This window comes from Canis aureus, chromosome 11 (assembly GCF_053574225.1).
Source record: "Canis aureus isolate CA01 chromosome 11, VMU_Caureus_v.1.0, whole genome shotgun sequence".
NCBI classification, from domain to species: Eukaryota; Metazoa; Chordata; class Mammalia; order Carnivora; family Canidae; genus Canis; species Canis aureus.
In genome coordinates, this window is record NC_135621.1 from 44,081,805 (window position 1) to 44,108,153 (window position 26,349).

Below are 26,349 nucleotides of genomic sequence, written 5' to 3' on the forward strand. Positions count from 1 at the left end.
GGTCAGTGCTAAATTTACAAGTCAAGACTTGAAAGGCCTTACAATCAGGTTTCTCCACTACCTACTAGCCAAGTGATTATAGGCAAAATCGCCTAACTTCTCTATGCAGACATAAAATACAGCTAAAAATGAGGAAATGTATGTAAAAGACTTGAGTCAGAAGTTGCAATAACTTATTATTTTTTTTAAAACAATGTCAAGGTGTCCCCTCTCTTCACTTACTCAATTATAACAGGGGTTCCAAAGCTCCCACAAATCAGACCAACCTCCAATATCAGTATATTTTCAATTCTGAATCTGCACCTCTCCACTTTCATGAATCTACATAGTAACATTACCAAAAGCTAAATGAGTCCTCACTGAGCCTAGCACATCTTGGCTCTTTTCTAAACCCACCAAAATCACTGTTTGTGGAAACACCCTCAACTCTTAAACAAAAGGCCTGGGCACTGCCTATGGCATACCCCAGGCATTCAACCTCCATATGGCCAACCAACTGAAACTTAAAAAATGACCGCATAATGGAGCCTATGCCAACTTTTCCTCTAATCAAGAAAGCTATGAATTTTAGAAGTAACCAATAATTCATGCCAAGAGTTTGTTCTTTTCCCTGCACATAAAAAAATTAAGAGTTAACATCTGAGAGACATAACTTTCAGTCACCTCAACTTCAATCCCACTATTTCATTTATTCTTCCTGAGAACTCATCTTTAAATTCCATCTTCTGACAGATAAACAGCAGATACAATCTGGTTAGTTTACCTGTAGACAAATCTCATTTCCTCTTCAAAATCAACATTTTGGGGAAGGAAATAAACTTCACTTGCTCTCCTAACCACCAAGGAGAAGCCCACAAACTGCAAGCTGGCTATGCATGACTTCCTCTGGTCCAAGCCCTACTCTATTTCCTGTTGAGCTAAGAAAAGCAGGTCTAGCACTGCCATACAGGAATCGAGGCATTTGAGCACCTAAAGCCAAAGCAAACTTTGACTTACTTATCATTTTGCTACTGTCATCCTAGCCAAGTAAATGGATGAAAATTTCTAACTCCTAATTGTAAAACAGGATATATGGTAACACTGCAATTAATGGTGCACTTTTTTGTAAAATGAAGATATTTTAGGGGTGCTTGGAGGGCTCAGTGTGTAGAGCATGCAACTCTTGATCTCAGGGTTGTTAAATTCGAGCCCCATGTTGGGTGGAGAGATTACTTAAAATCTGTAAAAAATAATAAAAAAAAGGGACGCCTGGGTAGCTCAGCAGTTGAGGGTGTGTCTTCGGATCAGGCCAAGATCCTGGTCTGGGGATTGAGTCCCACATCAGGCTTCCTGCAAAGAGCCTGCTTCTCCCTCTGCCCATGTCTCTGCCTCTCTGTGTCTCATGAATAAATAAAATCTTTAAATAATATTAATAATAGATAAATAAAGATATTTTAAAAGGTCAGCCTTTTATCTCCATCTCAAGACCCCAAAATGGAATCTTCCAAATATCCAAAACATTTTTAATACTCCTTATTAAAGAGTGAAAAGAAGAGAAAGAACTGAGACGTGACAGAGAAAACAGTGATCAAAGAAAACAACAGGGTGCTTATAATGTTTGCCAGGCCCTATCTTCCAGTGAGCAACTCCCGGTGAGCTAACAGGTGACTGCAGCTGCCTGAGGGGCCCTATGAGAGACTGGCCAAAGAATACCATACAGAGCCTGGCCGCAGTCCAAACTGCTGACCCACAGAATCATGAGCAAATAAAATGATGGTTGTTTTAAACCATTATGTTTTGGGGGTGGTTTGTTACCTAGCAAAGGCCAATTGAAAAAGGCATTTATCATCACCTGGTACATTTTCTGTCTTCTTAAACTCCATGAAAACACAGATGGTCTTTCTTTTTTTTTTTTTGCCAATCTATATACCTCCATCATCTAGAATAGAGTTGTAGTGTTTCTGAGTTGAATATGCCATACATATATGAGAATACCATGTGCAATTTTAGTTTTTAAAAATTAAAAGTCTTAATAGTTAATAAAACATTACTATTTTAAGATTTTATTTGAGAGAGAGATGGAGAGTGAGAGCACGTGCACACAAGCCAGAGAAGAGGCAGAGGAAGAGGGAGAAGCAGACTCCTCACTGAGCAGGAACCCCATGTGGGATCCCAGAGCTCCAGGATCATGACCTGAGCCAAAGGCAGGGGCTTAACCAACAGCCACCCAAGTGCCCCAAAATGTTACTACCTTGTATCATTTATTTTTTGTGTCTTTACTGTGAAAAAAACACATTGTGGAATTGTCCTAAACTGAATTGTTTCATCCCAGCCCCGCCCCCAAAGTTTTGTATGTTGAAGCTATAGCCCCCCTACCCCATACCTCAGAATGTGACTCTATTTAGAGACCAGACCTTTCAAGAGGTGATGAGGTTAAAATGAGACTTTTAAGAGTCAAATGGTGGCCTTATTAAGAAGTGGAAATTTGGACATGAGACACTAGGGATGCACATCCACAGAGGAGAGACTATGTGAGGACACAACAAAATGGTAACCACCTACAAACCTAGGAGAAAAGGCTCAGAGGAAACTAAACCTATGGACAACTTGATCTTGGACTTCTTGCCACTAAAACTGTGGAAAAAACACATCTATTGATTAGGCCACCCAATGGGTCGTATTTTGTTTGCTATGGCTGCTCAAGCATACAGATACGGAGTACACATACAACTGTTCTTATAAGTTCTTATGGTCTCCTATTTTTACCGTATTCTCTGAAAAATCAAAAATTACTGAGGAATTCATCGAAGAAAATGTTAGGTGGCACGCAATTTTTTAATTTATTTTTAATGAAAAGGAGTTAGTTTTAGTCGCATTTCTGTGACTGATGATGAGCCCTGTGACTTCTACAGCCTTGTTAGAATAAATCTTAGATCCATTCTCTTACCAAAGTTTGGACTAGATAACTTCAAGCCTCCCCCAGCCCTCACAGTCAATGAGCACATATGAAAGCAATTATCAGAACATTCAGATGAATTCTGCAAATGATCTGAAAAGGAGTTTTAATTCCCATTTTTATTAGGGCTTGTTTGATATCAGGGCTGAACTTCAGAGAAGGATAGTTTTTCCATAGTTTGCTGATGAAAGCAAAGATGAGCTCTTATGACTAATTATATAAGATAGCTGTGGACCATATTATATATTTTTAGGGGAGAGGGGCTTTCTTGCTGCTTTCTTCCAAGAACCTCTTTTGAAATGAAAGATAATGATGTTTCTTAAGTATAAATATGTTGCATAGAAATGGCATAATTTTCTCAAAGTTAAAGATCATTTCTCAACAAAGCTTTCTTCACAAGCAGAGGAAGTGTATTTTAGCAAAATCTTCCTTCCCTGTAATTTAGTCTGAACAGGTTGCCCGGAAGAAATCTGTGTTGTGGGTAGTTCCTCTTTTGCTAATATTTATAAACAAGCAGTTGAAAAAGTTAAATGAAAACCATGTTTTGAAAGTATAATAATAACATTGAATTAACACCTGACAAAACTTGATACCTTAGCATTTATATATAGCACCATCAGATTTTCAAAGTGCCGTAAAGTCACCACGGTTTCATGAAGCAATGCTCTGGCTTGGATTTGAGACTTATCTGTATTGTATGATGGGGGTTCTTAAACAAAGATATTAATCAACTTGCTCTTATCACAGGTCAGTTGAGTTTCAGGACTACAACTGAAATGGAAAGCTCCTTGGGTATTTGTTACTTTTGGTGGGTCAGGGTGATGGGAGATTAGGAACTTTTTCATTTATCATTGTCATACTGAAATATCTGGTTAGCAAAGTACATTTTCCCTCTTAGATGAAATATTTTAAGCATAATAGAGATTTTGATTACAAAGAAATTTCTGATTAATCAATCACTGAAGTTCAAGGCAAACTATTTCTTAGTGGTTTGGGGCCATAGTCTTTGATCCTCCTTTAAGAAACATTATTTCCCTATACTTTCCTGATAGTAATAGGTACGCTACCTAGATATATAACTTGTACATATGCTGAGTAAACTTTGTATAGTAAAATTTTTGTAACAAATGATAAAATAATCTCAGCAGATTTATTTTACATCTAGATATCTTAGCTTGGTTCCTTAGATTTTTTATTTTTCCTTTTTTTTGTGCTATATGGTATTTAATTTATAGGGTCATTAAGATTCTGGAAGAATCATCATCAGATTATTGCTTAATGCCATTTGCAGGAGTAAGAGGACTCAGGAGTATCTCTAGACGCTCTTTCACAAATATGTTTTCAGAGTAGAGAATCCTACTACTACCTCAATGATAATAGATACACGTATGAACAGAAATTAGTCTGCAAAACAGTAAAGCTTTTAATCATTAAGAGGAATAAGTTCCAATTCACAAAATGTTTGGCAAGCAGGAAAAAAAGCTTCTTCCTTCCAAGTATGTGCTAAGGATCAGTCATTAGTAAAAAAAAAAAAAAAAAAAAAAAAAGATTAGCAAAATCAATAGATTCTTCTGAAGAACAAAGTTGGACTTATTTCAAAACTTACTACAAAGCTATAGTAATCAAGACGGTATGATACTAATACAGAATAAACAAAGAGATTAATAAAGAGTCCAGAAATTTCAAAAAGTTCAGAAACCCCACGACTCAAGGTCAACTGGTTTCCAACAAGTGTACCAAAACAAATGAATGGGAAAAGACTAGTCCTTTCGACAAATGGTGCTGGGATAACTGAATATTCATATGCAAATGAATGAAACTGTATCCCTGCTTCTCATGAGGTACAAAAGTCAATTTAAAACCGATCAAAGGGGGGATCCCTGGGTGGCGCAGCGGTTTAGCGGGAATCGAATCCCATGTCGGGCTCCCGGTGCATGGAGCCTGCTTCTCCCTCTGCCTATGTCTCTGCCTCTCTCTCTCTCTCTCTGTGACTATCATAAATAAATAAAAATTAAAAAAAAAAATGATCAAAGAACTAAAATATAAAAGCTAAAACTATAAAGCTTAAAAGAAAACACAGAAGTAAATCTTTATAACCTTGGCCTAAACAGTGGTTTCTTAGATATGCTATCAAAAGCACAAGCAACAAAATAGACAAATTGGACTTACTCAAAATTAAAAACTATTGTGCTTCAAAGTAGAACATCAAGAAAGGAAAAAGTCAACCCAAAGAATGGGAGAAAAATTCTGCAAGCCATGTATCTGGCAAAGGACTTGTATCTAGATACATAAAAAAAAAAAGCTCTTACAACTCAAATATTAAAATAATAATAACACAATTTTAAAATGTACAAAGGATCTGAATAACCATTTCTCCAAAGAAGAAATTCAAATAGCGAACAAGCACAAAGATCAATATTCTTAGTCATCAGAGAAATGCAAATTAAAACCACCAACATGAGATATCACCAGGATGGCTACAATTAAAAACACAAATATTACAAGTATTGGAAAGGAAGTGAAGAAACTGAAACCTTCATACACTGCTGGTGGGAAAGTAAAATATTATAGTTGCTTTGGAAAATAGTCTAGCAGGTCCTCTTAAAGGTTAGACATGGAATTCATAGGACCAAGCAATTCCTCTCCCAAATATATATATATACCCAAGAAAAATAAAGAGTCTAAACAAAATATTGTACAAAAATGTTCATAGTAGCATTATTCCTAAAAGCCCCAAAGTAAAAACAACCCACATACCCATCAACTGATTAACAAATAAAGCAGGGTATATCTATACAATACTATATTACTCTGCAATAAAAAGTACCAATGCATACAACATGGATGAACCTTGAAAACATGCTATGTGAATTAAGCTAGTCACAAAACACATACTGTTTTCTTTCCTTTTATATGAAATGCCCAGAATAACTAAATCCATAAAGACAAAAAAAAACACCTATTAGTGGTAGCCTAGGACTGAGGTGAGGGAAGTGAAAGAGACAGTCACAGAAAGATTGGGGTAATGGGCTTTCTTTTTAAAGTGATGAAGCTGTTCTAAAATATGGCTATTATTGTACAACTCTGTGAATAAACTAAAAGCTACTGAACTGTACACTTTAAATAAGTGAATAATATGGTATTTGAATTGTATCTCAATGAACTTTTTTTTTAAATGAGATTTTCAACATCCAATGTTCAATGTTGTTCCCCTCCTATGCTCCACTACTCCCATCCGAAAAGGGGGAAGACATGTTTTCACAGTTTGCCATGTTGATGTCTCATAATGAATGAATAGTGAATAGAGAGACAGACTAGACTTATCATTGGAATTCTACTTCTGGCAAGATGGAATTAACAGGGGCTGGAATTACCTTTTTATTTAAAAATAAACAATCAAAACAAGCCCATGCAAAATTTATGAAAATTTTGGTTTTCAAGAAAGGAGACATGAAACAATGAATCCCTGAAGAAAACAAATGAGGTAAGCCATAGAAGTGCCTGGACTTAATCCCTTTACAAGGTTTTAGAGCATGGCACAAAAAAGGAAACCCAAGCTGAGTCTAGCAGACTCCCTCCCTAAGTTGAGGAGAAGTAGCTTGGAACCTAAGTAGACTAAGGTACCTAGAGTTCCAGGTGAAAGTACCAGAGATGAGAGCTGCACAAAGAAAAGAGAATTCCCAAACCCTACAGAGAGATCCCTACATATTCAGCCAGGTTATGATCAACTTAGCTGATCTTAAGAAAACTATCCAGGGCTGGGAGGAAAAAGAACTATTAAAAAGGATTAGAAAGAACACTGCAGATGCTCACACAGGGATGGGAAAAGTACCTGTTCCACCAAACAAATGGAAAAACTCATAAATCATGGGGAATTAATCAGAGTATCAGAAAGGTCCTGCCTAAGCAGTGGGCCACAATTAGGACTAGACTAACCGCTGCTCCAGGACTCCTTAACAAAAATCATAAAGCATGACACAAGGGGACTAAATCATTTCCATGTAATTTAAATGAACCTCCAGGAAAGAAGAGCTCAAGGATACTTTATAGGAATACAAAACTACGAGCACCCAACAAGGTAAAATTCATAATGTCTGGCATCCACTCAAAGATTACCAGATAGAAACACTTAGCCAAAATAAGAAAAATCTGTTGAAACTAACTCAGTACTGACCAGATATTAGAATTATAAACAAGGACATTAAAATAGGTATTAAAACTGTTACTTCATATGTTTGGAAAGTTAAATAGAGACCTAGAAAATATTTAGGACACAAATCTTCTAAAAGTGAAAAACACAATGTCTGAAATGAAAAACATACTGGATGGGTTAATGGCAGAATCAACACTGAAGAAGAAAAGTTAACAACACAGAAGAAACTAACCAAAATGAAGCCCAAAAAGGAAAAAAGAAAATGCATCAGTGAGCTGTGAGACAACTTCAAGTGGCCTTATAAACATGTAATGGGAGTTCCCAAGCCTAAGAAGGGAGAAGGGAGGTGGAAAACAAAACAAAACAAAACAAAACTGAAGAATACTAGCCAAAGATTTTCCAAATTTAATGAAACCTCCAAACCCACTGATCCAAGAAATTCACAAACCACAACCACAAGAAACATGAAGTACACCAAGACACATCACTATCAAACTGCTCAAAACCAGGAGTAAAGGGAAAATCTTAATAGTCAGAAAAAATGACACACATACACACACACAGGAACACAATAAGGACAGCAGATCTCTCAATAGAAACAATGCAAGTGAAAAGACTGTGGAGTAAACACTGAAATAAAAAAAAACAAAAAAACAAAAAAAACCCAGCAACCTAGATTTCTACACAGAGCAAAAAATCTTCCAAAAATGAAGGCTGAAAAAAAAGTTTTCAGACATACAAACCTGAAAGAATTCCTCACCAGCAGACTTGTACTATTTAAAATAAATAAATAAAGTCCTTCAGATAGAAGGAAAATGATACATGGTACCAGAGAGAAATATGGATGTAAACAAGGAATGAAGAGTACCAGAAATGATAACCACATGGGTACATGTAAAAGTGTTTTATTCTTACTATCTATACTTCTTTTAAAAAGTGTTGACTGTTTAAACAAGAAATAGTGTTGACATATTTTAAGACTTATATATAAAAGTAAAATGTATAACAAAAATACTATAAGGCCAGGAAGGAGAACGAAAATGATACTACTATAATGTTGTTATATTACACATGAAGTACCTACCGTTTGAAGGTAAACTATAATAGGTTAAAAACGTGTATTATAAATCTTAAAGCAACCTATTAAACAATACAAATAGAAGTTATAGCTAATCAATCAGAAAATGGAATCATAAAAACACTGCATAATTCCAAAAGAAAGCAGCAAAAAGGAAAAAAGACAAGCTACCAAGGAGATTAAGTCCTCAGTACTGAGAGCCAGAAAGAAATGAAACAAAATTAAAGGTCAAGGAAAAAAAAAAAAAAAAAATCACACATGCAATTTAGGATTTTAAATCACTTTTATCACATAAGTGAAAAAGGGAATATATACTTTCAGCTAATTGAATAGCAAACTAATAAAGTGTCCAAGTCAATCTTGGGGTTGATGACTAACAAAGGCCTTGCTTAAATAAAATAAAAAGAATTTCACACCTTGACAGCATTAGTAATTAAAAAGGCCTTTTTTTCCCAATAGGATTAGAGAAAAGTTAGAAATATTTCACTTGATATTAAATTATTTTCAAAAAAAAAAAAAAAAAAACAGCCCACAAAATCATTTTACTCAGTAGGCTATGGAAAAGAAAATTATCTTTTATCTGTATTATCAAAAAGCAAATACATAACACCTGAAAAGAAATGCAAAACTTCATCTTTTAAATCATTTCCTTGTATACCTCAACTCCAGAAACCTGCTTAAAACTATATGAATATCACAATGCTGCACACCACTGTTCCTATTTTACAGAAATTACTTCCAGACCTGAGATTCAAAGACACCAGCAGCTGAATAAAGTAGTCTCTCCTATGTCTATAGTACAGGGCACAATGTAGCCTACTTGGGGACAGCCATTCACCAAATATTCCAGATATTATTCCAGATACTCTCACAGGATACTCTGAGAGGTTCAATGAGAGCTCCTTCTCCATCCTACCTCTCTTACAGGGATGTTGAGGGTGCTACACGGATAAGCTGGTAACTAACTCCTGACTGATACAGGAGATGCAAAACAATAATGAAAACCAAAACAGCAGCAGATGTAGGATGCAAGGACCTCCCAAGAGGCAGAGGGCTCCAGGCAAACTAAAAGGCCAGCAATTACCATAATCAATGTAACACACCCTTTCCTATCTTTATTCAAAGTTCTATTAACCAAGATGATGAGTCATCAGCTCCATGGCAAAACAAGCCCACTGTTCTTTGCTCCTCACTCATCTATGCCTCACCCAGAGAATCTGAATGTAAACCATAAAGCTTCCTTATATACGAAACCATACCCACTTTATCAGATCCAGCTTAGCCATACATTCCCATAGACCCTGCTCTTCCCCATCTGCAATATCTTCTTAAAACTGCTTGCTATGTGCTCCACAGGAACATTAGCTGACTGGCTGCTCTCCTTGTTCATTGCCACCAATGAGCAAGCCTCATGTGGTGCCTGGCACCTATCATCCACGCATTAAGCACTTGAGCAATAAATGATAGAAAGAAATCATGCCTAGCAGAGCAGGCTCAAAATTATCTGTAGGCAATGAACACAAAACAGATACTGAGCCCTCAAATCACTGAAGGGTAATAAGTAAACATCCACAGGTTTTCCCTGTGAGTTAAGGGAAGGAGCAACAAGAATGGATGAAAGATTCTATGTACATAAAGAAAACAGAAATGCTCTAATATCCGAAGTTTAAAAAGGAAAGACCCTGGAATTAAGACATGCCCTACCAGGTGAATAAATAACATCCAATGAATTGTGCGTCATTTGAATGCATATCCTTAACATCAGGCAATAATACTCAGTGCCTATCCTGGGATCCCTAAAAATAAATTTTATGTCCCTGAGATGTACAGCCCTAAGTCAGATAATATTCAGTCTTTGATATGAGATCTCAAAACAGAATAACCATAAAACTACACAACAATTACATACAGAGCATCTTAGGGAAACCTGATGGGGGGGCAGTTCTGGTAGTCAGCAGTAGTCTGTCACCATCATAAGTAGGTAAGAATGAAAGTTCTAAGCACAAGAATTTCCAAAACGTATATACTATTAAATTTGTTAATGCAATAAATCCCTAATAGACATCCTAAAAGTCTTTAGAATAAAAAATGAGAAAAATACTCTAAAAGGTATACTTGAAGCAAATCAAATGATTACTCATATTCCCCCATATGACAAATCACTTAAACTTGGTATATATATCCTCTGGCCAAAGACAATAGATCCTGTTTGTTTGTTTGTTTTTTTTAAATCATGGCGAGTCCATAGCTTCTGCTTGAGATAAATGAACACTCCTGTCTTTTAGCATCACGTGGTAAATAGGCTGGCTATTGCACATTGGAATCCCCCCAAAAAATAGTGTGAAGGAAAAACTGGTTTAGCCTGGTTCTTGTTACCAACGACCTCATTGATAGCGAACAGTTGTCTTTACAGAGATAAGAAACCGTACTCATGTTTAAAGAAATGACTTAAACCCAGAGATGACTAATAATGAGAGTGGGAAGGTATGGGCTTCAGGGAAGCAGACACACACACACACAGGGTCATCAGAACTAGATGTCTGATTATACTACTGAGAAACGGGAAGACCCAGGCAGATCCCCACCCCATGCTACATAAGGCTCCAATGTGCAATCCCATTGCATAGCTCTTCTGAACACATCCAGGGTACCAAGCCAAGACATCTGCTGAATGCATTACTCAGGACAGCCAGAAACTAGAAACCACAACAATGTCCGTCAACTGATGAACAGATAGACAAAATGCAACATTATCCATACAGTGGAAAACTACTCAGCAATAAAAAGGAATACATTCTTAGCAGTGTGAATGAACCTCAAAAGCATTATGCAAAGAAAAAGAAAACAGACGCCAGAGACTACACACTGTATGATTCCATTTATATGAAATGTCCAAAAAAGGCAAATTTATAGACACAGAAAATAGAGAAGTAGCTGTCTGGAGCTCTGGGCTCACATAGGGATTAACTGTAAATACATTATGAGAGATCCTGTTAGAGTAGGAGAGTATCCTAATACTGACCTGTGTGGTGAGGTTGCACCACCAGGTAAATTTCCTAAAAATCACTGAGATGTAAGGTTGAAATGGGTGAATTTCATGATACATAAAATATACCTCAAAAAAGCTGTCAGAAAACCCCAAACAAATCCACTGAACAAATTTCTGTATCTTCAAGGCTTATTCAAAGCAGCAGCAAGCAGCAAGCCTCATGACACATAACATTGCACTGCTCTGTACAGTGCCTCACTTTCCCTCCTCCTTATCCTCATCTCCCTGGGCTTGCATTTCCCAAATTAAGTATCAGTCCAGAGGTCACGCACTAAGGGACTGTTTTCAATATTGTTGCTGCTCTTGTTTTATTGTCATTCTGACCAAAAAGGAGCAACTACATAAGTAAAACTACAAAGTTAAGTTTAAAAATCAAAGATACAATGACTAGTTAACTTCTAATAGTGGACTGATCACATGAGTTATGAGGGTTAATTCACATGAAATAACTACAAGGTAAACAGAAAAAGATAAAGGGGGAAGAGACAACAGCAGAAATCATTTCTATCAGGTTTTGACAGCTAAAAACTGGACTGAGAGGCAATTCACTTAGTAAAGAGGAAAATGTTACAACCTAAGTACCTGTTGAGAAGGATACAAGTGAGGCGATATGCCCCCACAGAACCCTGAGAGGAGATCGTCATTTGGAAGCAATGACACCATGAAGTATAAAGTGTATAGCTAGGGACGCCTGGGTGGCTCAGCGGTTGAGCGTCTGCGTTTGGCTCAGGGCGTGATCCCAGAGTTCCTGGATTGAATCCCACATGGGGCTCCCTACGAGAAGCCTGCTTCTCCCTCTGCCTAGGTCTCTGCCTTCTCTCTGTGTATCTCATGAATGAATAAATAAAATCTTTTAAAAAATAAAAAAGTGTATAGCTAAAATCCACAGCACTGGTATTTAGTGACTGAATGCCCCAGAACCTTTCTCAGAATCTCACAGTCTGGTGACTATTTCATATTTCACATCACACCATACCTATAAAAAAACAGAGGTTTAGTCTCTGGAGAAATTGAAGGACAATTGCTCCAAATGAGAGGACATGAGACAAAGTACTGGGCACAGGTTTGAAAAGTTAAGCTATTAGGCTGCAGGAGCTCTAGCCTCATTCCTCCACCCAGAATCCCAGAACTCCGATGAACAGATGGATAGCCCCTAGGCAGGAAAGGCCTCGGAGTATTCTTAGAGAAACTGAACCCAAAGAAAAGATCTACAGGTATTAATAAGTGGGACTCCCCACCCACGAGAACATATTGATCCCCACATGCTCTCCCTACACTGAAGTACCACCAATCAACAGCCCCCTGCTCATGGACACTGACCTTCCAATCACTTCCAATACCTTACTTTTAAATACCAGTCATTGCAGTGACTAATCTTCAGGCACTTAAAAGAAAATCTTTAGCATTAAACAGAGGCTAAAATAAACAAATAGGAAAAATAAAATCTGGGGAAAAAACAAAAACAGGGAAAAAATGCAGAAGCACAAGAAAACAAAATCAACCTAACAACAAAAAATCTATACTCAATACTTTCAGATAGATAACATATCCACAAAAGATTACATGCAGTTAAAAACAAAGTAGGAAAAAGGGTTGCTCATATAAATTTAAAATGATAAAGTTAAAAGTATTAACAGAAATATTGAAATGTGTAAGTCAAAGACATCTCATAATAGAGCAAAAAGACCCCCCCCCCAAAAAAAAGTAGAGAAGATAAAAAAATAAATTGAAGAGATGACTAATAGAACTTCCAAAAAAAGAAAACAGAGAAGTTGGAGAAAAGAACAAAAATATTTCCCAGGGAAAAAAAGAGTATCTCCAGATAAAAAGAACTAAGTACTCAAAACAGTGAATGACAATGAAAGATACTCATAAAAAACTAAGAATATCAAGAATAAGCAGAATATTCTAAAAGCTTCTCTAAAGAAGTTTGAAACAGGTCACACTCAAACAAAAGAGCAATGTCTTAAAATTCCAAGGGAAAAAAAGAGGGTTCAACCTAGAATACGTTGTACGAGAATTACGTAAAAATCCAATGCAAAAGAAAAAGACATTTTCAGCCCTCCAAGGACTTCAAACCTTTACATGCCATATGCCATGCACCTTTCTTATAAAGCTACTAGAGAGGATCCTTGGGTGGCTCAGCGATTTGGCGCCTGCCTTCGGCCCAGGGCGTGATCCTGGAGTCCCCAGATGGAATCCCATGTCAGGCTCCTTGCATGGAGCCTGCTTCTCCCTCTGCCTCTCTCTCTCTGTGTTTCTCATGAATAAATGAATGAAATCTTTACAAATAAATAAATAAAGCTACCAGAAGGTGTGCTTCAGGAAAATAAAGTAGCAAATCCAGAAAGAAGACTATTGTATCCAGGAAACAGTTACGCACCAGGTCTAAGGGGCAACCATACCTGGGCAGCTCTGTGGTACCTCCTGGGAGAAAAAAAAGTGGAATAGGTTATCTGAAACAAAAAAATTATCTGACGTATTTAAATGTTTGGAAAAACTGTTGATAATAACCTAACTTTGCTGGGCATCTGATGTATCTTTTATAGGGTATTTCAGGGAGAAAGTAATCAATGGTATACAGAAAACTAAGCGAATCAAAAAATGTCAATGTGAGGGGTAACTGATGTTTTAAAAAGGAAATATAATCATATTAGACTGCGTGGTTCAGAAATAAACGGTTTTTACATAGTCACAATAATATAATATAAACAATTATCATCTTAACCCAAAATCATGATATACGTACTCATTTAGAGGAGGTGTATTTAAGAGCTAATCTTTGACTACTGCAGAAATTCAAAAACTGTAGTCCAAAACCATAACTGTTACAAAAAGTCAACAAACGCATAAAACTGATAAATGATGAAATAGCCACATGAGCATAAAATTTAAAAATAATGGCAGTAAATTTCAGATGGCAACTAAAAACTGAAAATAGACACATCTTGGGAAGAGGAAAATTTCAAGATGTGATAAGAGAACTTCAGTATCGTTTGGCTGCAAACACATGCATTCATAACTGATGGTTAATAAGGCCCTATTTATCATAAGATGAAAATAAAGTGTTGCTTTTTTTTTTTAAGATTTATTTATTTATTTATTTATGAGAGAGAGAGAGAGAGAGAGAGAGAGAGAGAGGCAGAGACACAGGAAGAAGAAGCAGGCTCCATGCCAGGAGCCCGATGCGGGACTTGATCACGGGACTCCAGGATCGCACCCCAGGCCAAAGGCAGGCGCCAAACCACTGAGCCACCCAGGGATCCCCGAAAATAAAGTTTTTAAGTCATAATGTAAGTATGGGTTTTTCTCAAACTATTTAAATTTAACAGGATAAGTTGTCAGCAATGGGCCCTATCTGAGATAGTTACAATGCCCCAGGGCTCAAAGGCAAATTAAGCACAAAGCTGTGGTCAGCCTGTGCTTCAGGCTCCCTACTTCTCCAGGGTGGGGGAACACCTGCCAGGCTTGGACAATGGCCATTCTCCAGCTTGCTGATGCAACAAATCAACCCTGGAGCTCAAGAAGAACCCAGAATCAATCCTGCCCATTCACTGCTCCTCAAAGTGTGGTTGGCTGACTCAGAAACTGAGAATAACTGCAAAAACTTTTATAGCAATTTAACAATATAACATTAGGTCTTTTCATCCTAATAATAAAAAGACTTAAGCTGGTATTTTGTATGTCTACTTTTTCATTTCGCTTTTCTAGTCATTTGTTTGTAACAAGCCCTCTGATGCTGAAGAAGTGCACTTGAAGTCTGAGCCAGTTCCATGCACTAGTGAATGCAAATATGCTGGGTGGAGGACCTACCGAGACAGAGACATTACTGGATTTACAGTGGATATAACATACTTGGCATTTTGGGTCCATCCCCATCCTTTCTGAGTTCCTTGAGGGTAAGGAAACTGCCTGCTTCCTTCACCCCTGTATGTATACCCAACATGCAGAATAGTGCCCAGGGCCCAACCTGGGCAAGAGCACAGTGAGAACTGTTAGTGGCATGAAACCAGCCCTGTATGATTAATCGTTTTGCTTTTGTCTCCCCAACTTAGTTCTAAGTTTCTCCTCATGCCACACAGATGTCAGGGTTTCCAAAAGTTCTAAAACTTCTCATTCTCTGTCCTTTCTTTTGAAATTCTGATAGAAAAAAACTGCTAAAAACTGCTTCCCAACACAGTGCCTCCCATCACTTCTGTGAATAATACCAGCAGACTTTTATTACTGAACCAGCCTCCTAACAGAGAGAGTATCATATTCTGTCCAGTGAATAGTCATATAGCATTATAAAACCTAAGAGCACATGGCTCCCACACTGGTCACTGACAGTACATCACCTGGAGTCATCCCTCCATGTGTCCAAAATATTTATCTTGATTCAACTCTGGTTTTATCATGCTAGGACAACAAAATAACTGCCAACCAAGTCTTCAAAAAGCTAAATCAGAAGTTGGAATTCTCTACCCTTGATCATAAAGTAATTGGTCCCAAATTAAATATATTTTAATACCTTAACACGGGTGATCCACAGTAGTATTAAAAGAAACCAATTTGAATTCATAAAAAATCTGTAGTAAATATTCAAAGCAATTGCATGCAAGTACAATCACTATCTGTGAATGTTTTTGAAGCACTGACTTCAAAAGGTAAGACGGTGGACTAAAATTGTTTGAACTCTTAAAATTATCAGAAATTCGGGCAGCCCCAGTGGCGCAGCGGTTTAGCGCCGCCTGCAGCCCGGGGTGTGATCCTGGAGACCCGGGATCGAGTCCCACATCGGGCTCCCTGCATGGAGCCTGCTTCTCTCTCTGCCTGTGTCCCTGCCTCTCTTTCGCTCTCTCTGAATAAATAAATAAATAAATCTTAAAAAAAAAAAAAAATTATCAGAAATTCCAAATACGTACTGTTTGATTTTAAGAACTTACTGTGGAATAAGCCCTTGCCTCAAATATAGTCAACTGTCATGGGGTCTGCCCTTGCGTGCAATCCATCATAGACCCATATTATAAGATGCGGAGAGAGCCTTCCAGTTATCACATATTAGTGCTGCCCTCTGGTCAACAGTTGTGCTTCAGGGTCTGGACAAACTGGGTCTGAAACAGTACACTTGTGCAGTTATTTAACTATTCTATTGCTGTCTACCAATCTTTAGAAATGAATGTAGAAAAATGAAAGCACTAATATACTAATGATAGGCAGCACAAGCATCATAAACTTAAAACAACTCAAGAGATGGAAAACATCTGATGCCCTAAAAGTAGGCAATCTCTCAGCTTAAGCAACTAGCCATTCACAACCAGATGACCAAATATTTATTTACTAATAGAGAAAAAAACCATGGATGAAATGTTCATGTGTCAAAACATCAATCTCCAGTTTATAATATTTTTAGTTCCTTGGGAATGAAATCCCTTAAATGATTATTCCTTGGCTTACTAGCACACTTGTTCAGGATGTATTATTTCAAAAGTAGCACGTATTACTTCAAAATCTTTGCCCTGCTAGTATCAGTCCACCAAATCTACACACACACTGCACCAGAAGTAACCCCAGATAATGCTTTTGGATTAGCTCAATATGTAGAGATATACATATATCTAAAATTGGTTAAGAAAAAAGGGCAAAAACACAAGTTTGCAGCTATGCAAATGAATTATTACAAAGTTTCAGACAGTAAGAAATTTTAAAAACCATCATGAGTAAGATTTTATCTGGTAGTTGGATTTTCTATAAAGCTTTTATTTTGTGATTTTGTTTAATTGACGAAGTTTTGGAAATTTGGAGTTGATATTTTTTAAGGGAGCTACACACCAACATGTGTTCAGTGGGGTTGGCTTCCTCCCACCTTACCCAAGCCCAGAATTCTTCTAGCATGAAGGAGCCCTATGTCTCAGAACAAGCCTGTACATGCCACTCCATGGCAGTTGAATCCTTCCCGTAATGAAATCACTTAGTTCCTCAAAATTCATTTTGCCCCACTGGATGTCTTATCTCCAGTTGAGAAAAAGAGAGGCTACACTTAAGGAATAACATTTAGAGAAACCCCCACAAAAGTTTTAAGTATTTGAGCCAAAATATTAGGCTAATGATTTTTTAAAGCCACACAATTTATACAGCACTTTACTGCTGAGCAATCGAAAGTAATTTTAGCACTTTCACAGATCCCAAGGTTCCTCCTAATCCAGTGGGCAAACAATGTACCCATTTAAAGGGCCACACCAAAGCCTCCGGAGAATGACTGAATTTAGCAGGCAGACCTCAACAAGGAAGAATGCCCAAGAGTCCAGCCCAACACCCTTCCTCTCCATCGTCACTGTTACTACCTTGGCCCGGCCTTTACCTCCTCTCTTCTAGACCATTGCCCTAGGCCAACCATCTCACCTGCTCCTTCCCCAAACATCAAGTGATCATGTTTCTTATTTCCAGGGATCCCTAATCCCAACAAAGTTTTCAATGACTCTTCAGTATTCATAGAATGCCATCCCTCCTTAACTTTTTTTTTAATTTTTATTTTTTATCGGAGTTCAATTTGCCAACATATAGCATAACACCCAGTGCTCATCCCATCAAGTGCTCCCCTCAGTGCCCGTTACCCAGTCACCCCCACCCCCCGCCCACCTCCCTTTCCACCACCCCTCATCCCTCTTTAACTTGCAAGCAAATCATCTCTCTCCAGATACCAACTCCTTCCTAAACTTCCTGTCATTCCCAAAGCAGTCACCCTCAGCCATTCTGTGACACACCCCCTCCCCCACTTCTTCAGTAAATGAAGGGGGACAGCCTTAGCACCATGCCTTATCGGGTGGCAAACTCCCAGTTTTGCTTCTGCTTACCATCTTTGGGCCCAGAGTACTCCCTCCTCAACTTCCAAAGTTTACAGCCTACCCTTCCTCCAAGGACAGGGATCAGACAGGGTCGAGATGCTCAATCCTCCACAAGAGTGGCATCCTTCCTGTGAGCAAGCCCTAACCCCAGACATTGCACCTGCCAGATTCTAAACTCCCCAACCTCCCCTCTCACTACCTACATTACACCTTTCCAGATGCAAGATTTTCCTTCTCCCAGTCAAGACATTTGGAACACCAGTCATTGTATGCTCACAAAATACAAAATAACAGGGTAACAGTAACCCCAAGGAAACAACAAAAATGGCCAAATAAATATTAAAAATAATAAAACCTAATATAACACAAAAACAAAACTTATTTTTTCTCATTTTGTTTTTTAAGCACTGTTCCCCTTTGATGAAAATAATTAAAATTCACTAGATTTACTCAACATGCACAAGATCATCTTATAAATCCTTCTTTTACAAATAGATGGTACTCTGAAGGAAACCTAAAGTGAAATTCACAATGTTTTTCTTCTCTTAATTTGTAAGTATCCTTCCCTGTGATCTCTCAGAAACCTAATGCAAAAAATAAATTTCTCTAAGTAGAATATGGTGTTTCAACTCTTATTCCTTAACACAGTTATATACTGTTCAAAATACTCAAATCATTTACCAATTTGTTAGAGAAAATTTAAAAACCCTCAAAAAAAGCCACTTTCATAAAACCTATCAAAACCCAGAAAACTCCCTTTTTACTCATTCGCCTCACGTTAATATAACCTTCTCAAAATAAGCAACCACAATCACTAAAAAAAATTAAAAGCTCATGGAAAAAAACAGAAACTAGAAAATATAACAATGAAACAAATTAGGGCTACAGGTTGTTTAGCTTAAAGGTATTTTACCTGAAGTTATTATGTTAAGAAAAAAGCTTCTTTATAAACAAGTTATCACAGATATTTTCGCAACTTAGATGCTATTCACAGTAGTTGTTTAGTAATAAAAACAAATGCTAGTATTATTAATCCAATCCCAAACCACCACATGCAAATCACCTCAACAAATCCTAAATAAATGACTCTGCATAATGTAAACCATTTGACACTGAAAGGGAGAAGCAAATGGAGATATTAACTGCTTCTCCTATTTCTATCATCTACCAAGACTGAACTTCCCAGTATCCGTTCACAAATATTCTGATAGTAAGAAAAAATGTATGAAAAAAATCAGGAAAACCTTAACACTGAATATGTGATACTAAAGAATCAACTTTTTAGGTGTGAGAAGGGCATTGCGATTATCTGAAAAACGAAAACGATACATACTGAAATATTTATGGGTGAAATGGTATTTTAGGCTTTACCTTAAAATACTAATGGAGGAAGACTGTAGATGAAAGCAGATCAGTCAAGTACTGACTAACTGTTAAACTGAGTGATCTACTCTCTCTCCTTGTGTATGCTTGCAATTTTCCAGAATAAAAAAAGAACTGCTGGTGAGCAAAATCTCAGGCACTATTCTGTGTGTGTATGCCACTCTTGCACAGATTTCTTAATTCGTTAGGTTTGCATAATTTGAGAATTTCTTCTCAACTGTACAGACTTTGTAGTCAGAGAGCTGTGTCACTGCCAGTATTCCAAATGCTTCCCAACTGCACCACTCAGCAAATCTATTTCAAATGCTTGGGGGAAGGAGGAGACGGAACCAAAGGAAATGAAGAGGGGAAAAAAACTGAACAATGAACCTGCCCAAAATGTTACCATAAAGAACTCCCACCTCTTAAAGCCACTTAATTCATAGTCAGGTTTCACTCTTTCTTCCTTCTTATGGTTTAAAAGCAAGACTGTAGGCTTCTAGTTTACTTCATTGCCCTTCACATCCATCCATGCTGCCTGAGGAAGATACAAACAATCCAACTACTGTGTAACCAGGTCAAAAACAAGCTTTGGCTAACTTACTTGGAAGAGTACACTCACCACTTAGATTTGGCCAGAAAAACTAGGTTAGAAAAAAACCTACTGGGGCTTAAACAAACACTGGGGCTGGGGAGAATGTCTTAGAGCCAGTTACCAGGCCACTCAGTGAGTTGCAACACACTCTTTTCCAAAATTTTCCAAAGGCTTCCAAATTCAGTTGAGCCCAGCAGCCTGAGTTAACAGGGCTTCTTTTCAAATTCAAAAATCTGGCCGCAGCCCCAACAGTTAACCAACAAAACACATGCTAATTCACTTGAGATCACCTAAGAATACTGACTCAAGTTCAGACCACTGGCTGGTACACAGCCTGGTACAGAAGCCCAGGCCAGGGGAAGTCGGGGCTGGGGAGAGACGTTCAAGCGACAGATAAACCCTATTCATAAAGCGTAAGAGAGACAATAGGATCCACACCTAATTTGGCCTAAGAAAATGTCTACAGTCAGCTTCCAACCCCCCTCCCTCCATCTTCAATGAGACAATGACAGTTCTTCATGGTGAACCACAAAGCCTTGCTTCATAAGATATTTTCCTCTAGCCGGACCTTGTATCCACTCTAACAGCTAGAAAACACCCCCAGTGCAGATTACTTTTAGCAAACCTTTAGTAATAAGGAATAAATCAGGACAGGGGAAATCTAACATTCTGTTTCAAATTTTCAAGGCCTGTGCCTCCATTACCTACAGCTCTTTCAAGAAGCTCTACAATGTGCACTGAACAAAACGAACCGCACTGTTAGTCACATCAGGTGTCAGCTACTCAGAGCAGACTCATAGTCTCCAGATTTGTTAGTTTCACTTGGGGGGTGTGGGGGGGAGTCGGGGTTAAACAAAAAAAAGAGAGAGAGAAGGGCCTGGGGTGGGTGTGAAATCCGGGCATCCTCTTGACTCCTAGCTCTCCCTCATCTCTGTTTCAATTACACACCTGTCAAACAGGTTATTCCTGGAATTCAGATTTTATAATCCTCATGCTGTAATCCTTCCTGCTCCTGGTGCCCGAACACACACCCCTCTCTGCTTCCCCAAAATATGTATGTATGCATCCGTAGAACGTACGAGAGAGAGTTAAGAAGCAAGCAGTCCCAGGTAACACCGAACTCCTCACCTTGAGCACTTGGCAAACATCAAAACGAGGCAACATGATGACAATTTTCAAGAAGGCCAAGGCAGTGGTTTAAGATAATCATAGGCCAGGCCTGCCTATACTGAATTTTAATTAACACACACAAACTCAAGAGGGCCGGAACTGGGGAAAACGAAAAGAATTAAAGTTGCCTTGACGGGGAGAAGAAGAAAAAAAAAAAAAAAAATGTTTTCCCATCTTACTGGAGAAAAGTGCATGCCTAAGAGTGTAGCTTATTTCCTTATCTCAAAGCCAGGAAATGAGTGAGGTCCTTTCAGGCCAGCCTGAATATAAACTCTTGTTTAAAAACAAGAGGGACTGCAGGGCGAAACCCCTTTCCCCACTTCGGCCGAGCGGCGTGGCCTGCAGTCGGCGGCGTGTTTACCAGCCGTCTGCTCGTTCCCCCAACCAGAAGTTTCAACGTGCCACGGGAAACAAAGACGGAGGCTCGCACCGACCTTATAGACTTGTCCGTAGGTGCCATTTCCAACCACTTCCACCAGCTCAAAAATCCCAGCAGGATCCTGGTGAAGAGGAGGGGAGGGGTGAGAATTTTAAAAGCAGCACAACAATGAATAAATAGAGCGGGGCGGCGGGAGAGGACGGGCGACGGCACACCCGGCGGGCTTGGCCCCGCGCGGTCCCCCAGCGCCCGAGGGCCGCGCCCGGGGCGCGGGGGGCGCGGAGGGTCGCGGAGGGTCGCGCCCCGCCGCCCCGCACTCGCCGACGCAGGCAGACAAAGGGGCCGCCGCGCCCGCGGCTGTGCCGGCCGCTGCGCCCGAGCGCCCGAGAGCCCGAGCGCCCGAGCGCCCGGCGGGCAGGGCGCGGCCCCTGCTCCCCGCTCCCCGCTCCCGGCGCGCCCGTGGGGGGCTCGTCGTGGCCACTCACCCGCAGGGAGGAGAGGTCGATGTCCACCAGACTTTTTGCAGGGGAGTCGTTCGCCATTTTCCCTTTTTGCCACCAGACGAAACAGTACCAATAGATCTCTCCGCCTGCCTATCTCTTCCCGCCGCAGGCCAGGCCGCCGACGGCGCCTCCTCGCTCGGGAGCGGGCGGCCGGACTCCGCCCGGAGAGGCCGCGGGCAGCGGCGGCGGCGGCGGCGGCGGCGGGCTGGCGGCTGTCGGCCGGCCCGGGCCGCGCGCGGAGGGCGGACGGAGCGTGCGCGGGGCGGCGGCGGCGCTCACACCATGGCGCGGGGCGGCCGTCAGGCCCCCGGGCGTCGCCCGCGCCTCAGGCCCCGCGCCCGCGCCCCGCGCCGCGCGCCTGGAGGACGGGCCCGGAGCGTGGGGCCGCGGCGCCGCCGAGAGTTGAGCGAGTGAGCGCGAGGCAGCGAGACAAAGATAACCCGGGGGGCGGGGGCGGGGGCGGGGGCGGAGGCGGGGAGGGAGGCGGGGAGGGAGGGGGCGGCGGCGCGGGAGGAGGAGAAACGGGACACCGAAAATATATTCTGAGGAGGGAGAACGCGGCTCCCCCGCGCCCTCCCCGGCAGCAAAAGCGAGCGGAAACGCTCCCAGCCCGAGCCCCGCCGGGGAGGGCGCGGGGCGAGCCGCCCGCGCGGCGTGAATATTCAGCAGGGGTGCGGCCCGAACAATGGCCGGCCGGCGGGCGGCGCGCACCGCGGCCGGGGCGGGGAGGAGGCGCCCCCGGACTCCCCCCGAGGTGCCGGCGCCGAGGAAACGCCCCATCTCGCGCTAACAATACACGGAGCCGCAGGGACGCGGCCCCCGGCCGCAGACGCGCGGAGGCGCACCGGCCCCGGCGTCGCGGGGGCGCGAAGGGGGGTCGCCCCGGGCCCCCTGCCCCTTCCCCTTCCCCTCCCCTCCCCTCCCCCACCTCCGGATGGGTTCTCTACCCCCCCCCGACCCTCATTTCCGGTTTCCTCACACGGTTCTCGTTTCCTATCTTGCAGGCGACGTTTGTGACAGGCGTGTAGGTGCGGCGTCCCCTGAGCATCACCTGGCCGCGGGTCCCGAGGCTCTCCGTGGGAACCGAGCCCAGAACAGCCCCTCTGAGCGCCTGGCACTGCCTTCCTTACCGCGCTCGGGAGGTGAGCCCTGTGGGGGGGGCCCCAAGTGCTAACCCCCGTTTTGTGCCTACAGATCATTAAGGATCGATATAAACAGGCTTCTGCCAGCAACTTCGGAAGCTCGTCGGTAGGTGGGCAGTTTGATCCTGTTAAATAGGGATGAATATATTGTGTGTGCACCACCCATCATTTTTATCACATCGCTCCACAAAAAACTTTGAACGGCTCCCTGTTACCTCGCGGCAGGTTCTTTCTCCAACCTGCGTGCGTCAGAATCACCGGGAGGGATTGTAAAAGCGCCGGTGGCTGACCCCCCACCTCCGGAGTCCAGCAGGTCTGGGAGAGTAGGCCCGAGAGTATGCATTTCTCACAAGCTGTCGGATGATGCAAATATTGCTGTTACAGGGATCACACTTGGAGAACAAGGGCCCTCCTTACAGGATGAAAATCTAAGGCCCTTCACAACTGGGCTTCACAGACACCAGCGTCGTCATCATCTAGCGGTTCTTGCTTAATGTACAGCACCCAATTTAACCTGTCTTGTACCCCCTTGTGTATTAGTATCCACATTTTAAGGATGAGGAAACCAAAGCACTGAAACATAAGGAATGTGCCTAAATTCCTTAAAAGCACAGCCTGGAAGTGGAACAGGGATTATCACTGGGTCAGCCTACTCCAAAAATCCAAGACTCCCATTCATCCGAGTTAATCTTTTACCCAGGAAACGTTTAGCACTCTCCTGCCTCTCAACGGTTCGGTTTCCAAAATTTTCAACTATGAGAATCCCTTGTAAGGGACTTCTGGAATTCTTTGATTAGGAAAATCATAGTAACCAAAGTGTTGGCTGCGAATTTAGTAGTACTTTTAAATGATTTTGTTTTTTTTTTAATGTATTCACAGCAATGGCGTCATCTGTGAGGGTAAATCGTTTACTCAGATTGGCGAGCATGTGAAATTTCAGGCCATGTTACTACGATTAGTATTTTAGTAGTATTTATTTTTTTAAAAGATTGTATTTATTTATTCATGAGAGACACAGAGAAAGAGGCAGAGACATAGGCAGAGGGAGAAGCAGGATCCATGCAGGGAGCCCAATGTGGGACTCAATCCCAGGACCCCAGGATCACGACCTGGGCTGAAGGCAGACGCTTAACTGCTGAGCCACCCAGGTGTCCCAAGTATTTATAATTAATAATAGATAACACATATTTGACCCAGACAATGTGCTAAGTCCTTTATACACATTATTTCATTATTATTCATTAACCCCAAATGATAAGTACTCTTATTTTTCCCACTTTACACATTGAGAAACCAATGTATAAAGAAGATAATTGGAACACCTGGATGGCTCAGTGGTTGAGCATCTGCCTTGGGCTCAGGTCATGATCCTGGGGTCCTGGGATTGAGTCCCACATCCGGCTCCCCACGGGGACCCGGCTTCTCCCTCTGCCTGTGTCTCTCATGAGTAAATAAATAAAAAATAAAAATAAAATAAAGAAGATAATTGACTTGTTTGTGCATAGCTGAACCCAATGCAGAAACTCAGTACCACCCCCCCCCCCCCGCCCCGCCACGTAAGCCAACCTCCCTCCACAGGTTCACTCATGGTTTTGAAGCCCACCTCAGACCACCCCCTTCTTCTTTGCCCAGCCAGATTCTCCATCATCTCAAGCTCAACTCAGAAACCAACTGTTCCTTCTCTTAAAAGCTTTCTCTGAATCGCTCTCTCCTAAACTGCTATTTTCCATGTCACCATTGTGACGGTTACTTCTCATTTTTAATTCAGGACCTTTCCTTGAAGTGCCTTACCCAGCACACGGCACTGGCTTAGCCATTGCCTGAGATATAAGGAAAATGAAGCCAGCTACTCTCAAAGAGCTTACAATTTGATAATGGGATAAGACAGTCTCATAAATATCTATAGTTAAAAACAGACCATTATAAATTTTAGTTGTATAGGAAGAACATTAAACAGGTCTAGTGGACCTGGGTGACTCAGTTCATTAACTTCCTCTCTGCCACTCCCCATCCCCACACTCATATTCTCTCTCTCACTCTCTCTAAAATAAATAAAATCTTTAAAAATCATTTGGAAAGTATGCCCAATTTGAGGCAAAACTGCACTAGGTTTGAACCTAGTTCTATCAATTGTGCAACCTTCAACATGTTGCTTAAATTCTGAGCCTCCATTTCCTCTTCTGTCTATGAGATGAAGACTAGAGGTTAGAAGAGCCAGGAAGAGGAGGTCTCAGGAGCACAGCCCGGAGTAATAAGACCTGAAGAAAAGAGATACAAACTTTCGGCCTGTAGACTCTTAAAACTCAGCTTCTGATGGGATGCCAGTCAGTGTAGACAAGAGGGTAGAAGATTTGCTTGTGGCTTAGAGCTTTGTTCACACTTGGGAGGAACAGAGGAAAGGATACAAGTTGTTGAGTGGTGTTGACAAAGGAGGGTTTGGTTTTGGACTCTGTGGAAAGTTAACTTTTTAGGCACAAGCAGTGACACCCGCCCAGTTTGTAACTCTGCTTGAGATCTGAGGGTAGGGGCCATTTTCTCAACAGTGCTACGTTAGTGCAGGCTATTATAACAAAATACCGTGGACTAGGAGGCTTAAATAACAGATTTATTTTCTCGCAATTCTGGAGCATAGAAATGCAAGATCAATGTTCCAGTTGATTTGGTTTCCCATGAGAGCTATCTCCCTGCCTTGCAAATGGCCACCTTTTCACTATTGTCCTCACATGGGTTTTCCTCAGTGCTACTATACAGAGAGGAAAAAACAAACAAAAAACATCTGGTATCGGGGATCCCTGGGTGGCTCAGCGGTTTAGCGCCTGCCTTTGGCCTAGGGCGCGATCCTGGAGTCCCGGGATCGAGTCCCACGTCAGGCTCTCGGCATGGAGCCTGCTTCTCCCTCCTCCTGTGTCTCTGCCTCTCTCTCTCTCTCTGTCTATGATAAATAAATAAATCTTTAAAAAAAAAAAAATCTGGTATCTCATCTTATAAGGACAACTACCCTGTTATTTTCTATCAGGGTCCCACCTTTATGACCTTATAAATTTAACCTTTATTATTTATTATTTCCTTAGAGGCCCTATCTCCAAATGCAGGCACACTGGGACTTAGGGTTTCAACACATGGGGGACACAAACATTCAGTCCATAACAGCCATGTGCA

At 41.0% G+C, this 26,349-nt stretch overlaps 1 protein-coding gene and 1 long non-coding RNA gene across 51 annotated transcripts in view; one reads left to right on the plus strand and one right to left on the minus strand.

Moving 5' to 3' along the window:
* Positions 1–22,242, minus strand: part of MAP4K4 (mitogen-activated protein kinase kinase kinase kinase 4) — a 191,392-nt gene extending 169,150 nt beyond the window's left edge. For 26 of the 50 annotated variants that reach the window (XM_077914979.1, XM_077914982.1, XM_077914998.1 and 23 more), the window contains exons 1-2: positions 22,031–22,240; positions 21,601–21,666 (exon numbers count right to left, since the gene is read on the minus strand). In XM_077914979.1, coding sequence (XP_077771105.1) covers positions 21,601–21,666; positions 22,031–22,087 — 123 coding nt within the window. In that variant the 5' untranslated portion in view covers positions 22,088–22,240. Of the gene's footprint in view, positions 1–21,600; positions 21,667–22,030 lie in introns of all 50 variants that reach the window. The other 24 variants (XM_077914964.1, XM_077914958.1, XM_077914977.1 and 21 more) reach the window with 3 other exon arrangements.
* A 370-nt stretch (positions 22,243–22,612) lies between these two features.
* On the plus strand, positions 22,613–26,138 carry LOC144323964 (uncharacterized). The gene is made up of 3 exons (XR_013389339.1): positions 22,613–22,802; positions 23,053–23,199; positions 25,388–26,138. It is a non-coding gene; the product is annotated as an uncharacterized LOC144323964 (long non-coding RNA).
* Positions 26,139–26,349: the final 211 nt, after the last annotated feature.